The sequence below is a fragment of the Aulonocara stuartgranti genome (assembly GCF_965226115.1).
Source record: "Aulonocara stuartgranti genome assembly, chromosome: 10".
NCBI lineage: Eukaryota > Metazoa > Chordata > Actinopteri > Cichliformes > Cichlidae > Aulonocara > Aulonocara stuartgranti.
This window is the reverse complement of record NC_138946.1, coordinates 24,870,433-24,883,864: the sequence shown is the minus strand read 5'-3', so window position 1 is coordinate 24,883,864 and position 13,432 is coordinate 24,870,433. Positions and strand designations below refer to the sequence as shown.

Below are 13,432 nucleotides of genomic sequence, written 5' to 3'. Positions count from 1 at the left end.
CATGCCTGTTGCCATGAGCTAGCGAAGAAGTGTCTTTGTGTTTCAGAAAGGCCTTCTAGCTATTCGCTGGGTTCTCCATATGTGATGGCTCAAAAAAAAATCTGGCTGTCACTTGGGACACTATGTTGAGGGACTTGAGCCAACCCAATTCAGTGTTTTCAACCCATCAAAAAGGTCTTGGCAGATTTGGCAGGGTATGCCTAACCATTATTATGGTGCACGGTAGGTGATAGATTTAAGATTTGTGTAGGACATCCTGTGGCAAACCACTGGTTTGTATTTATGGGAGGGGGTGTTACGGCCCTAGCTGGGCCTCCTAAAATTGCCCTTGTGTGGGTGTGGTGTTTTCTCTCCGCCTCTTCCTCTCTTGCTCCACCCCTCTGTCTCTCTCTTGCTCTTCTCTCTCCCCAGGACACAGCTGCTGTTCATTGGCCTCATTTACCACCTGGGCCCAGTTAGCAATCACCTCTCCTAGGTCATATAAGCTGGGGATGAACTGGATATGAGAGAGTGTTTTTTCTCTGGTGTTCCCACATTGTGTGTCGAAGGTGTTGGGAGAGATCCTATAGTGTGGAGTTGTGGAAGCAGTTTGCAGTGTAGCTGCTTCACATGAGTAGTGTGGGCTTGTGGGCCTCGGCAGCAGTAAAGCTAGCTGCTGCTAGTGACAGGGTGAGCTTGTGGGCCCCTGGAAGTGCCTCCTCGTGGTGTGGAGTTTGTTTGGTTGTTGTGTTCTTTGTTGTTGCAACCTTTTTCTTTTTCTAGTGTTATTGGTAAAACAGCGTTGCCGGCTCCTTATGTTAATTTTATCTATAATAAAAACTATTTTATTTACTAAGCACCTCTGTCTGTTCTCCTTTCATTCTGTTCTGGACCCATTTGTTACCAGTCCACACACACCCCTAGACCTTCATCGTGGGGACGTAACAAGTATGAAAACTGTGTGAATCATATGCCATGACATTTGCAAGTCCTCAGAGTTGAAGCTCTTTGGGTCATGTTAATTAGCTTTTTTTTTCTCTTCTTACCCATCTGTATTCATTTAGCTCAACTATTCAAACTGTGGGGGAAAATCAGAAAAAAAGATTTTTGGTGAAGAAATTGCCCATCTATCAACTTCTTGGCATTTATATTATGAGTACAGTTCTGCGCAAAATTTGAGTTAATCTTTCTTCATGGTGATCAGATTCTTACAGTACTTTTCTGCATTCCTAATTTCATCAATTTTGACAAGATCCCAGCATCGAGCCCAAAACATGACAAAGCCGTCATCATGTTTTACATGTGGCTGTAGAGAGTCACTGTTGGGTCTCCACACGTGAAATTTCAGGTTTGTATCAATCATTCCGTAAGACCTGTTGCCACAGATTTTCAGTCCAGTTCTTCTGTAACTTGGCACACCTGAGACTGCTATCCCCGTTTCACTTCCCTGAGTGATGAAGCATCAACTGAACGGTTAGATGCATCGCTCAGGTCCTGTGTCAGGCCTTTGTTGGATTTCTTTTTCTACTTTTTACTTTCAAATAGTGTCGATGTGCAGGAGATTATTTTTCTAGACCTGCCACTTATTTTGTCCTTCACTTTATGTCTTTAAGGACACACTGCACACCATACCACAATATGCCAAGTTTTTGGCTAAAGCTCTTTAGGGATTACCTTGTGATGCAAAAATATTGTTTTATGCCTTTCAAACTGTGTTATCTTTGGTATTTCTCATAGATTGACTCAGAAAAGGGAAACAAGTGATGTGATTTTTTGACGGGCTACTAGTAAACTGCTTAAAGAGACAATTTAAAATTGGTTCTTTAAATTGGTTCAAGGTTCATCCTTTGAGTTATGCGTCCTAATTCAATCATTCTTGAATGACTGATAGATCAGTGTTGAGTGGCTTAACAAATAAAAAAATACTTTTTAATACTTTATTATTGTAGTGTCTTTCCATTACAGTATAAAACACCTTGTTGTTGCTGTGATTTGGCATTACATAAATAAAATTGACAACAATACAAGAAAGGCTGGCTACTTGGAAGTAAACTGTAAAGAAATAAGGAAGAGCTCGAGACTTTTTCACACTGCTGACACCTACAGACAGATTTTCAGTGACAGAAGAACATAATAGGTTTGATGGTATCGTAAAATTAAAGGTTTATGTAAAGAAAACATCTTAAATGACTGTAGTATGCATGGGGAAATAAATGAAGGACTATAGTGTTGAGACGTATTTCAAAATGACCGTAATTCCTAACAGTCAATGCGCGTTTACACTTTTCCAACACAAACAATGGAGCTAGCTTTAAGACGCTCTGTGCAGCGGTCCTGTAGGTGGCGGTGTGGGCTGATTTTTTCGCTCCGTGCCTCATTGAGAAAAGAAGAAGAGCGGGAGCGCTGTAGCACGTTAGTTAGTGGCTGCTGGTACCATTTGGTTATTCTTCTACAGCATATAAGGAGTTTGTCAGCGTCCTCGTCTCAAACATGAACGGGCTAGATGAACCAATGGCGCCACAAACGTTCCTTTACGGTGAGAGCACAACTTTGTTTTATGTGTGACTTGAGGTTGTTTTATATTCTGTGTTCTCGTGTTTTTTGGCATTAGCAACAGAAAAAATGACACGTAGCATGCTTAGCTACACGTGCCTTGTTCCAGACGAAGACAGTGGACCTGTTTGCATTTAAAACATTTAAAATGTCTTGTGGTGTTGGTTGTTATGAGTCGTGGCAGGAGGTTGAATGAGTCTTGCTGAGCTGCTGTGCTTCAGACCACTCTGCCACACACGTGCTTGGTTATCAACATGGCGGCCCCAGTGATTTATTAACGGAGTTGATATCTGATCAGTTTCTTTAAACAAAGAGTTAGCGCTGCTGTTCTACTGAAGCACCTGCTTCCTTTTTTTTTTTTTTTTTTTTAGATGAACTGTCCATTTGAAGCTCTTAGAGCTGACAGTTTTCTGCTGGCCGGGGAAATTGGTCTCAACGTGGCTTCAAACACACGCGGACCGCGTTGACCTCCCCACCGCTCCTCCTGCGACTGCATTTTAAGCCACCCCAGATCTTAAAGAGTGTTTCTATTCTTCATCTGTCGTTCTGCTCCCCTTACTAAAATTTAACCTCTTCTTTTAGGGTGGATACTTCAGACATCGTTTAAACAGCAGATACGGTCACAGTGTACTGTTTTAATGTTGCAAATTCTGAGGTGGTTCTAAAAGAGCAAGAGCTAAATATCTTTTTCACACACAGAAACTAAGCCAAATCGTTCTAATTTGATAATAGACTGTCTCCAGTTTGGTGATGCTTATCCAAAGCTCTGCAATTGGCTTTTAACCAAGGTTAATTGACATGTCATACCTGTAGAGGATGCATATTGGAATATTAACATGGCACGTGTCTTTTGCTAGGTGTTTCAGAACTTTAGCATAAGTTTTGATGACGTGATTTTCACTTCTTCCCCTTCTTCATTTGAGGGGAATTCCTGCTGTTGCCATGTGGCAATGTTCACCCCTTGTTCTGTAGGGCTCCCTCTTGTGTGCACCTTATATGTAGCGCTTTACACCTAAGTGATTGGTTCTACTCATTTTCTACTTTTGTATTCTTTTAAAATTAATTTTATTTTAATCTCTTCATCAGGGTGTGTGCTGGAAGCTGGAAAGGAAGTTGTCTTCAATCCTGACGACGATGACTTGGAGCATCAGTTGGATCTGAGGATGGTGAGTGTCTTTCATGCAGTTTGTTCATCCCTGTATACTTGAAGCTGTTACGACACAGTGTACAAAATGTCATTGTCACACACTGAGCACATTGCTTGTGGTTGTGTGAGAAGGATGCAGCCAAGTGGTACAGTGAATACCAAATCGTTGGTTAACATTTTCAGTTTGAAATTTTCCACCACCAAAACATCAAATGTTCTGTTGTGTCTTTAGGTGTGTGTGGACCCCAGCACAAAAGATGAACTTCATATGGTGGAGGTAGAAGGGCAGGACGCAGAGGGTCAGAAGGTCAAGGCAGTTCTGGTTTCACTTAAGCCCTCTACCTTGCCAAGTGTAAGTAAACGTTCTGCTTGAAAACACACCTTGGCGACCAAATAATTTTATGCTTTATTCTTCCTTAGCCTCACTGAGGGGCTTCTGTGCTGCCTCAGGAAAAACCACTGTATAGTTTTGCAGCAGCTGGCTTATTTGTGTGTTTTGCTGCAGGCATGTCTTGGCGGCTACACAATCACGCCCCCAGCAGTTTTTCGCCTGAAGGCAGGTTCTGGTCCGATCCATATCAGTGGACAGCACCTTGTCAGTGAGTATTCATAATTCGGAGAATGTGGCGAAAACCCTCACACAATCAAGACTCCTCATAGCACAGCAGACGGAGTAGTTTTTTTTTTTTATTATTATAAATTCCTTGTAAATTGCCCCCGCAGTGATGGATGCAGATCAGTCTTTTGATGAAGACGATGAGGATGACGATGAAGAGGAGGAGGATGTCATAACATCAAAGAAAAGGCCTGCCACTTCCCCTGCTGCAAAGTCTCAGGTTTGTTTGTTTTTGTTTTGTTTTTTGTTTTTTTAAATTGGTTTTAGTATAAAGTGTAAACTTGTCACTGTAAAACGCATGACTGACTTTTAATCTCATACACAGAAAAAGATGAAAATGGAGGTGGAGGAGGAAGATGATGAGGAAGATGACGATGAGGACGATGAAGATGAGGAGGATGAGTGAGTGTCTGACCACACAAATGCTGTGAAGTCTTTAAGTTGCAGTCCTCATGCGAACAGATGGTAGCTTTACATCTTTCCTTCTCCTGCCTCTTGGAGAGCCGATGACTGTAGGCGATCAGTTGTTAAAGATGGCCAGCTCTGGGCAAAGCGTTATTTCATATTTGCGTCACTGCATTGCTGGTAAAAGAACATACCTCTGCTCATCTTGCTGCCAGCATGTGTAGCAGGCTTTTGTTGAAAATGACACTTTTTTTTTTTTTTTTTTTTTCCCCAACCAACTCAAATTGTGAAAATAAAATTTATAGCAAAGGTCAGATGGCTTTTGAACACTTGTTCTGTCATGTTTTATAAGAGCTCATTTGTTACTTGCTAATAGCGTGGAAATAATGCTTAATGGAGGTTGCTTCCTAACATGATAAAAGCAAAACTTGTAGGAAACCATCTAAAAACTGGTTATATTTGTAGCCATGACAGTGTGCATAGTAGTTACTGTTATTTTGAAACTAGGGAAAAAGTTTTCTGGTCCATGCTACAGAGGCCCTTCGTAAGGCTGTGTGATCTGACCAAAATCTCATATCCCGATATAAGACATTTATCGTCCTGACAACAATATCACAAAAATTCTACTTTTTCTGTAAATTCTGTGATTCTCGGGCAACTTGACTTGCAAGAAATGTTTTCAGCTGGGTGTCATATACCTGGAGTTGAGTGTTAGATAAGTTGAAATGGCCACAATTTTCTTGAGTATTTATTACACATTGTGCTACAGGGAAAAGCCTGTTCTAAGGTTTGTTTGTTTTTTAGCAACTGACAGCTTTTTAGCTTCTCGGCCGTAAACACTGCATACTATTTCACGGGATTCTGTTTATTTTGAAAAATCTCAACAGGATATTCACCTTCATTGTGAAAGGTTTATGTGGGGGGGGAAACAAGCGGATGTTGGAGCAATCGTGGTTGCTAACAACAACGCATAAAAGCAGTCGCTTGTCCGTCCATAGTGTGGTTATTTTAATGTAAGAGAATATATAGAAGTTTTCATATCATCATCCGATATCGTTATATCGAACAGCCCACTCCCTCACTCCTCCCTCCAGTAAATGGCTACAGTGCCTTATGACTTGTGTTCATCTTTAAGTTGCATTTCTCTACTGGGATGGTGAGGACAACAGTTTGGAGCACTGTTGCTTTTAATTAAGCTTTGACCTTGCTGCAGGCAAGAGGTCAATTTGAGGAAAAAAAAAAAAAGTTGAACTGCTATTGCTTTAATCTTTCTCATTTCTTCAGGGATGATGATGAGGCTGATGACGACGAGGACAACGAGGAGAGCATGGAAGAAGAATCTCCCGTTAAGGCAAGCAGATATCCTTATCGCGGAGTTTTAAATTGAAGCTTAATTTACACATGCTCACTCTGCAACTGACAGCTGCCCATTTGTTACAGGCCAAGGCAGCTCCAGCCAAATCTATACCATCCAAACAGACGCCATCCAAACCCAAAGCACCTGCACAGAATGGCAAGAGTTCAAAACCGAACACTCCAGCCAAAAACCAGGTAACAATCGTTTACATGAGCAAGAATGGCGAGCAAAGGCAAATATATTAAAAAAATTAAATTCAACACTTCTAATGTCTAGACTTTAATTTATTTGTATTTATTTTTTTGCCCAATGTAGGAAAAGACACCTAAAGGAAAAGGTGACAAGTCTCCCAAAACCCCACCAACTCCTAAAGGACCTTTGAGTGTGCCAGAGATCAAAGCCAAGATGATGGAGGCAGTGAAAAAGGTTTGTTCTTGGATGTCCTTTGAATCTGTTTGGCATGATTAAAATTGCAAATTGATTACATTTGTTTATATTTTTCCTAATAGGGAGTAACGTTACCTAAAGCCCAGCCCAAGTTTGAGAACTTTGTGAAACATGGTCACAAGGTCACAGAGCCCAAGGTATACAACAAATTTCTATTGCCTGCTATTATAACATTTTTACTTTCTTAGATTATTGTGAAAATGTAGCTACTGGCCGTAATTTGATTTAAATGGAGGCGGTGTACTGGCATTTATTTGTCATGCCACTAGGGGGCATCATAGTCCAAATATTCCAATCATAAGTAAGGAGGAAGTTGTGTTGCAGTAAATGAGAGACCATGTTGCATGAACCTGCTCTGTTTTTGACAACAATTTAAGTCAGCTGTTTATATATGGGGTTTTTTCTCCTCAGGTCATTGCAGAGCTGTGGAAGTGGAGGCAGGCATTGAAGGAATAACAGACGTTGCAGTTTTATCTATTTTTTTATAACTTGTTTATGCCCTTAGCACCTCTTAAACCCTCTGAAGCCAAACTGAGTGCCTCACACTTGTCCTTAAATCGCTCTTTACGTATAGGCCACTTCAATTTGCCCTCCTGGATGAAGAGATTGGAGAGGTAGTGAGGGGCGGTAGCTGTGCAGTACTGGTGCATAGTCCACCTCCATCACCCTTTTGTAAGAGCACAGGGCTTAGGTTTTTTTGTTTTTGGGGTTGTTGGTGGTGTGTGTGTGTGTGTGTGTTTTTTTTTTTTTTTTTTTTGTTTTTGTTTTTTTTTGTTTTGTTTTTTTTTTTTTTTTTTTTTGTTTTTTTGTTTTTTTAAATAAATCCTTGCATTGTTTTAAACTTATAATTTCTGGCACCAGATAGTGGAGAATGTTATGTTGTTTCTTCTTATTTTTTTTTTTTCTCTCCCCACTTTAGTAAGTTTGATATACTCTTATTAAGAAACAGTTAAAACACACCTATTACACAATTTAAAAACAAATACACGCTTCACCAGGGATCTAATACTGAAAATACTCTGAAGTTTGTTTGGTTTAGTATAATTAAGAACAGGAACACGTGTCACTCTTTCTAGAACATTGTCGTTTCTTTATTATAATTTTAGATTTGTTGCATCATAATCCTGTGACAGCGATTTCTCTCCCTTCAAAATGTGTTGGAGATGTATTTTTACCGTCCAAGGGGAAAACGATTCAGCCAATCTGTTTGGGCAACGAACCTAGAAGTGGAGTAATAACACATTTCAGCTCTGTGAAACCGTTTGCTCTGTGTTGCCATGCCTACTGACAGCCCAGCGGCCAAAGGTTACATGCTCAGTAACTGTATGTGTGAGTTAATTTGCAAATGAATTGTTTAATGTTTCATAGAAATTTCTACTGGTATCAAGTTTGAAGATGCAGTTTGACCAACTGTGGTTATTCTGTTCTCAGTGCATGAGGCCTGTTAAAACACAAGACCATTCCATGCTGTCAAGTTTTTACGACTTTTCAACAGACTGTCCCTCAATTGATAAAATAAAATAATAAATGTGTATCTTTGTTATTGTTGTTTGTTTAAAATTAGGTTTCTGAGTTATTACAACATTCCTCTTGGTGTTTCATTGACAGAAGCGATGAGACTGGCAAACAACAAAATCAAGTGTTTCCATGTGACCTTTGAACACATAACTTTTTATAGGCGTTTTGTCATCTGACAAAGGAACCATTTTACAGAAATGCAGATGGGCTATAAAGTTCTCTTTGTAATGCTGTTAAATGCCAAGGCCACTTTAGTGTACACTGGCCACGTTTCTAAGCAAGATCCTTTTGATTTTGTTTGATCAAACCACTATAAAGAACCCCTCCGGTGTCAGCACATTTTACTCAAATATTCAGATGTGCTGCAGCAACCTGCAAATGGCTTACCATGTGAATGATTGTGCCGCTTGAAAGGGAACCTTCACCCCCACATTAAGTGTACATATTTTACTGGTTATTTAGATTCTTCGTATAAGCTGCCTGTTATGGGAGATGTTAAGCATCTGCCTTCCCTTGATTATAATGGAAATAATTGGTACAGGATGTGGTGTTTTGTTTTGTTTTTTTTAAGGAAAAACTGCAGTTTCATGCAGTAAGTACCTCTTTGCTGAACCACACCTGCCAACTCACACTGCAGAGGGAAGTGTGACAATGGGCTTGTGGTCATGCTTTAAACACTGATGGCTTCCCTCTCTTCTGGTGTGTGGATGTAGTTTAGTAGAAGTACAGTTAATGTTGTTTTATAACAAGGTTTATAGATTTATTTTTTTTACATTTTGAGTCCCACAAGGTTGATCCTGATGTATTAAAGAAAGGGTACACATGCCTATGCCCAAACAATGCAGGTGGATAAATAGCTCTGAGGTGAACTGTTCCTATAACACCTGAAGCCTCGTGCAAGAGACCCTGTTTATTTAATAAGTATTCTGTATCAATGTGGCTTTCTATTACGTGTATAGTAAAAGTCCCTTCAATTCAGCGAGGTACGTTTCTGATTAGCAGTGCTATCTGGCTGATTAGAGTAGGGGATGTATGGTGTTCAGAATTTAGACAAATGTTTTTCAACTTTAAAAACAAAATGGATTCCACATGAACGCCACTGTTATATATGACAATAAACCAAAAGCAATTGAATTGAATTTTACAGGACAAGACAATAGATGTTTCTTTTTTTGAGGGTGAGGGACACTGGCAGAGAGGCGTTAAAGGTTTGACCCTTTTAAGAAAAACCAGTATAAGTAGGTTATGAGCAAGACACTACAGCCTCATAAACGGCGAGGAGGATATAGATATAGAGATATATAGAGAGAGATACACACCACTAGGTGGCATTAAAGGCAAAGCAAAGCAGCCAGCTAAATGATGTGTGAAGGAAGGAAGATGGCTTTCCTTTAGAAGGAGAACTGTGTGGCCTTCATGATTTCAGCCTCCTCAATAAGAAATTTATCTGCAATTGGAGTCTGATATGTCTGCACTGCAATACTCCATATTTTCATTGTCTTCATTTTGAGATGGCGCAAATCTAAAAGCCAGAAATTCTTTCCACTTTTAAATGCACAACACAAATTTACAAATAAAAAACAAAACAAAAAAAATCTTTTTTAAAAACTGAAAATTTATTGTATGCAACAGATATTGTGACAAAACAAAAAACAACAGTAATCAAGACAGAAAGTCAAAGACAAGGTCACAACATTTCTCAGCAAAACACTAGAAATTTAGAAAAATCCGTATTTGTAGTTCCAAATTCACTCCTGCAAATGATTAAAAAAAAAACAAAACAAACTATAATGGTTTGTGGTTGTATGATTTGTGTGTTTACACAGGGGAAACAAAATATTGGTAGCACAGAGCTTCTCATCTTGGATGACCCACTATGCTCCCTCATGTGTTATGGCACTCTGATGGCAGCAGCAAGATAACACAGCCACATGCCAGAATTTAGTTGTTTTTTTTTTTGGGGGGGGGGGGGGGGGGGGGGAGAGAGAGAGAGAGATTTGCTTACAACTGGCGCGCCCCAAAGCTCTTCAGACACCAAAGTGCATTGCAGAGGTTCATTGAACCAAACCTGTAACTGATCTAAAGGGTCTACTGCCAGTGTCACAGTACAGCATTTTGGCAGAATGAGGCAGGACTGACATAGTACGTGGGTGGTGGTGTGGTGTACATTAGATAAGCACGCGAGCAGTAGGTACAGATCCAGACAAAACAAAGCCAATAATCTTGGTCTCAGGTAAACAGCCATCATTTAAAATATTTTACTGAAATTAATAAAATAGAGTAACATCACAGGTTAGTACTGGTGAAACTAAAATACAAAATAAAAAGTGAGGTCTCCACCTCCTGCGATACATCTTTGCAATGCTTCAATCTCTTAGTTGGACGAGTGTAAATGTTAAAGTGTTCCTTCAGCCTCAAACCAGGAACGTTCCTGTTCATACATAATCCTTGTTGCTACCACTGGATCTGGGGTTGGAGATGGGATACTTTGGTCCACTTTGACGCCCTTTGCTTTTTGAACAGCTTGCTGCCAGAATGCCGCCTCCCACAACGGTCAGGAACGCACCAGCCCAGGCAATGAAGATGGCAGCACCGAACTCATACCTAGAAAAAAAAGTTAGTCAAACAGATGAACTATGCCAAGATGACTCGATATTCAGAGTACACAAAGGTCAGTTTGAGATCGTAATGTACATACTTAGTGTTGACAGGGGTGAAAGGGTTGTAGAAGGCCCGGATGATGTCATTCGCATACCAAGAGCAGGCAACAATGGCACACAAAGCTGTGGCAGAATACACAACAACATTATTCACTCTGTTAACCTTTTAAAAATAAATAAATAAAAATTAAAGACAACCAAGTCAGATTGCTCTTTACCTCCAATCAAGATAATAATTCCACCACCCATTGCAGTGCGGGACTTGCGCACTTTGTCATCTCCGCCACAGTTGGTACACTTCATCCCCATGCAAGCTACACCCAGACCAGCCAGCGTTACAATAATGCTCACAATCATGAGGGCGCGGGTTGCCTGAAGAGCACCTGGTTTAAAAAAAATAAAAAAAAAAAAATAAAAAAATAAAAAAAAAAAACACAAGGGCCAGGGTTAAACCATCAGTTAATGTGACAAACATGAAGCACTCTGTAATATGTTACATGGATTACAAGGGTGTGGTGACAGGCTGTAGGATTTACTACCGTGAATCTAAAAGGAGGTAAAAAGAAAACAGTAAGCAAAACAGCAGCATTTTCCTGCAGCAATTTATTGGTAACTATACTAAGCTGTCACTTATATTTGCAGACTTATGTGTTTAGATTTTCTATGTGGAAGAAGGTGGTGGAAATACAGACACAAACACACAACAGAGAAACCTGTCTCTTGTGTCTCACTGCCACTCCCTATAACAACGACACACAGAAACTGGCTCTACCCGGAAGTCTAACAAAGCTCGAGGGGGAGGGGTTGGGGGGTTGGGAGCCTGGCAGTACATGCATGAGAGTCTGAAACAGGTCTAACCAGGTTTCAGGTTTCATTTCAGGAAGACGCTCCCAACCTTAGGCACTAACAGATCACATTTTAAAGCAGGTGCACACTTTGTTTATTAAAAAACAAAAAAAAAACAAAAAAAAACAAACCCCACACCATCTGACAGAATCTGGGTTTCACTAAAAATCAGACAACGAGCTCAGAAACGACTTGTTCGCACTTCTGAATTCGTGTTTTTCCTTCCCCAGTTTTGGTATCCATTGTTGGTAAAGAAATTTCAAGCATCCATTTCTGAACAACAGGCCATTATTTACTCACTTGCTCCATATCTAACCACCAGGTTTAATCACACAGTACTTATCAGAGTTGGATTGGGTTCATGTTTGAAGAGGTGATACGGCACTGCCGCAGATATTGTAATCAAATGTTTTGACAAATAACCCAAAAAAAAAAAAAAAAAGCCCTGATACAGATGGGTTTGTGTTTGTTCATTGAAACAAATGGTCTATGAACCATCAAGTGAATTAGCTATTCACAACTACAAGTTATGTGATCTGTCCCACAGTGACTTTCAGGCAGTTTGACCCCAGGGCACAGCTTCGATCAGCTAAATTTGAAGCACGGGAAATAAAGCTGCCCTGCTACTATTAACCTACTTTTGCCACTGATTTATAATAAGAGATAAGAGCCATAAAGATGGTTGGAATACGACAGGAAGAACTCTTTGGTCAACAAGAATGACCTAGACTTTACAGCTCCATCACCCAACTACACTTTTTTTGCTTTTCCCCTGGAATATAGTCGAAAAGGAGCTGCCATTCGGTGTTTGTTAGAAACATTTGTGGCTCTGCTCTATAGAGAAAGGTTTTGCATATGGCCTTCAGACATAGATGAGTAAATGGTGTCAAATAAACTCCCACACGGAAAGGTAAGCTCCACATGTGGGTGGGGGGGGGGGGGGGGGGGTTCTCTATCATACAATGGTTTATAGGTAATCATTGCCAAGGTGTGCACAGACATTCCCTTGTGTAAAATAGAAGATAAGTTTAAACATTTGGCCCGTTAAAAGCCTTTATGAACCTGAGCTGCTCTGCGCAGGTGTAGCCTTCCTCGGTGGTTTAAACAGGAAAATTAAAGAACGAGTGATTAAACCGGTTAGACCAGTTCTAGGAAACCAAGAACCAAGCTACAGACTGCGCCAAAAAGTTAACAGAAAGATTTAAAGTAGGCACAATCTGCAAGTCACTTCCTACCAGACATTAAAATTTCCTCTTCTATCTTAGGAACAATGACAGTACAACAAGTTGCCGCAGTATTCACAGTAAGCCGGAGCCTGCCGTTAAACTTTTAAACTATTTGGCCCATTACAGAGAGAAATTATGTGGACGCTCGTACTTATTTAAAAGCCATCAACCGTGTTACTTACTGTTGAGCTGCAGGATGGAGTCGTACACTTTACACTGCATTTGACCTGTGCTCTGGAACGCACAGGACATCCACAGTCCTTCGTACATGGAGATCGCAGTGATGATGTTGTCCCCGACGTAGGCAGACATCTTCCACTGGGGCATAATTGTACCAACTACGAGTCCAATCACGCCCAGAAGAGCCAGGGCGAATCCCAGAATCTGAAGACCCGAGTTAGCCATTTCTACTTCTTCTCCGACTTGACTTTGAAACAACAAAGGACGCGGTTCACCTGTTCAGGTACTCCTCAAGACACAGACTTCTCTCTTCTTTAAAAAAACAAGTCTGCTTCCTTGCGAGAAAAAAAACTGGCTCGTCTTTTGCTATCTAGGCACGTTTTCCTTAGCTTTAAAAAATAAAGTTAGCAAACAACAGCTATATGATTTCTCGACGATTCCTCACGCACCTGCTTGGCTGCCGCACCTTGAATGGAGAGGGAATAACGGGAGCGAGCT

At 40.4% G+C, this 13,432-nt stretch overlaps 3 protein-coding genes across 5 annotated transcripts in view; 2 read left to right on the top strand and 1 right to left on the bottom strand.

Annotated features, from left to right (window-relative positions):
* The window catches only part of kcnip1b (Kv channel interacting protein 1 b), a 37,066-nt gene extending 36,228 nt beyond the window's left edge, over window positions 1-838 (top strand). For all 3 annotated transcript variants that reach the window (XM_082548572.1, XM_082548574.1, XM_082548573.1), the window contains one exon: window positions 290-838. The gene's annotated coding sequence lies outside the window, so the exon portion shown is untranslated. The remainder of the gene's footprint in view (window positions 1-289) is intronic.
* Window positions 839-2,339: 1,501 nt separating this feature from the next.
* Window positions 2,340-7,250, top strand: npm1a (nucleophosmin 1a). Its single transcript, XM_082549509.1, has 11 exons — window positions 2,340-2,515; window positions 3,619-3,698; window positions 3,912-4,031; window positions 4,185-4,278; window positions 4,403-4,515; window positions 4,621-4,697; window positions 5,985-6,051; window positions 6,141-6,251; window positions 6,373-6,483; window positions 6,567-6,641; window positions 6,916-7,250. The coding sequence occupies exons 1-11, from the start codon at window positions 2,470-2,472 to the stop codon at window positions 6,958-6,960; spliced, it is 939 nt and encodes a 312-aa protein (XP_082405635.1). The 5' UTR covers window positions 2,340-2,469; the 3' UTR covers window positions 6,961-7,250.
* A 2,751-nt stretch (window positions 7,251-10,001) lies between these two features.
* LOC309715900 (claudin-7-A-like) lies at window positions 10,002-13,432 on the bottom strand. The gene is made up of 4 exons (XM_082549372.1): window positions 12,937-13,432; window positions 10,901-11,065; window positions 10,721-10,805; window positions 10,002-10,626 (listed from the first exon to the last, which is right to left on the bottom strand). The coding sequence occupies exons 1-4, from the start codon at window positions 13,157-13,159 to the stop codon at window positions 10,458-10,460; spliced, it is 642 nt and encodes a 213-aa protein (XP_082405498.1). The 5' UTR covers window positions 13,160-13,432; the 3' UTR covers window positions 10,002-10,457.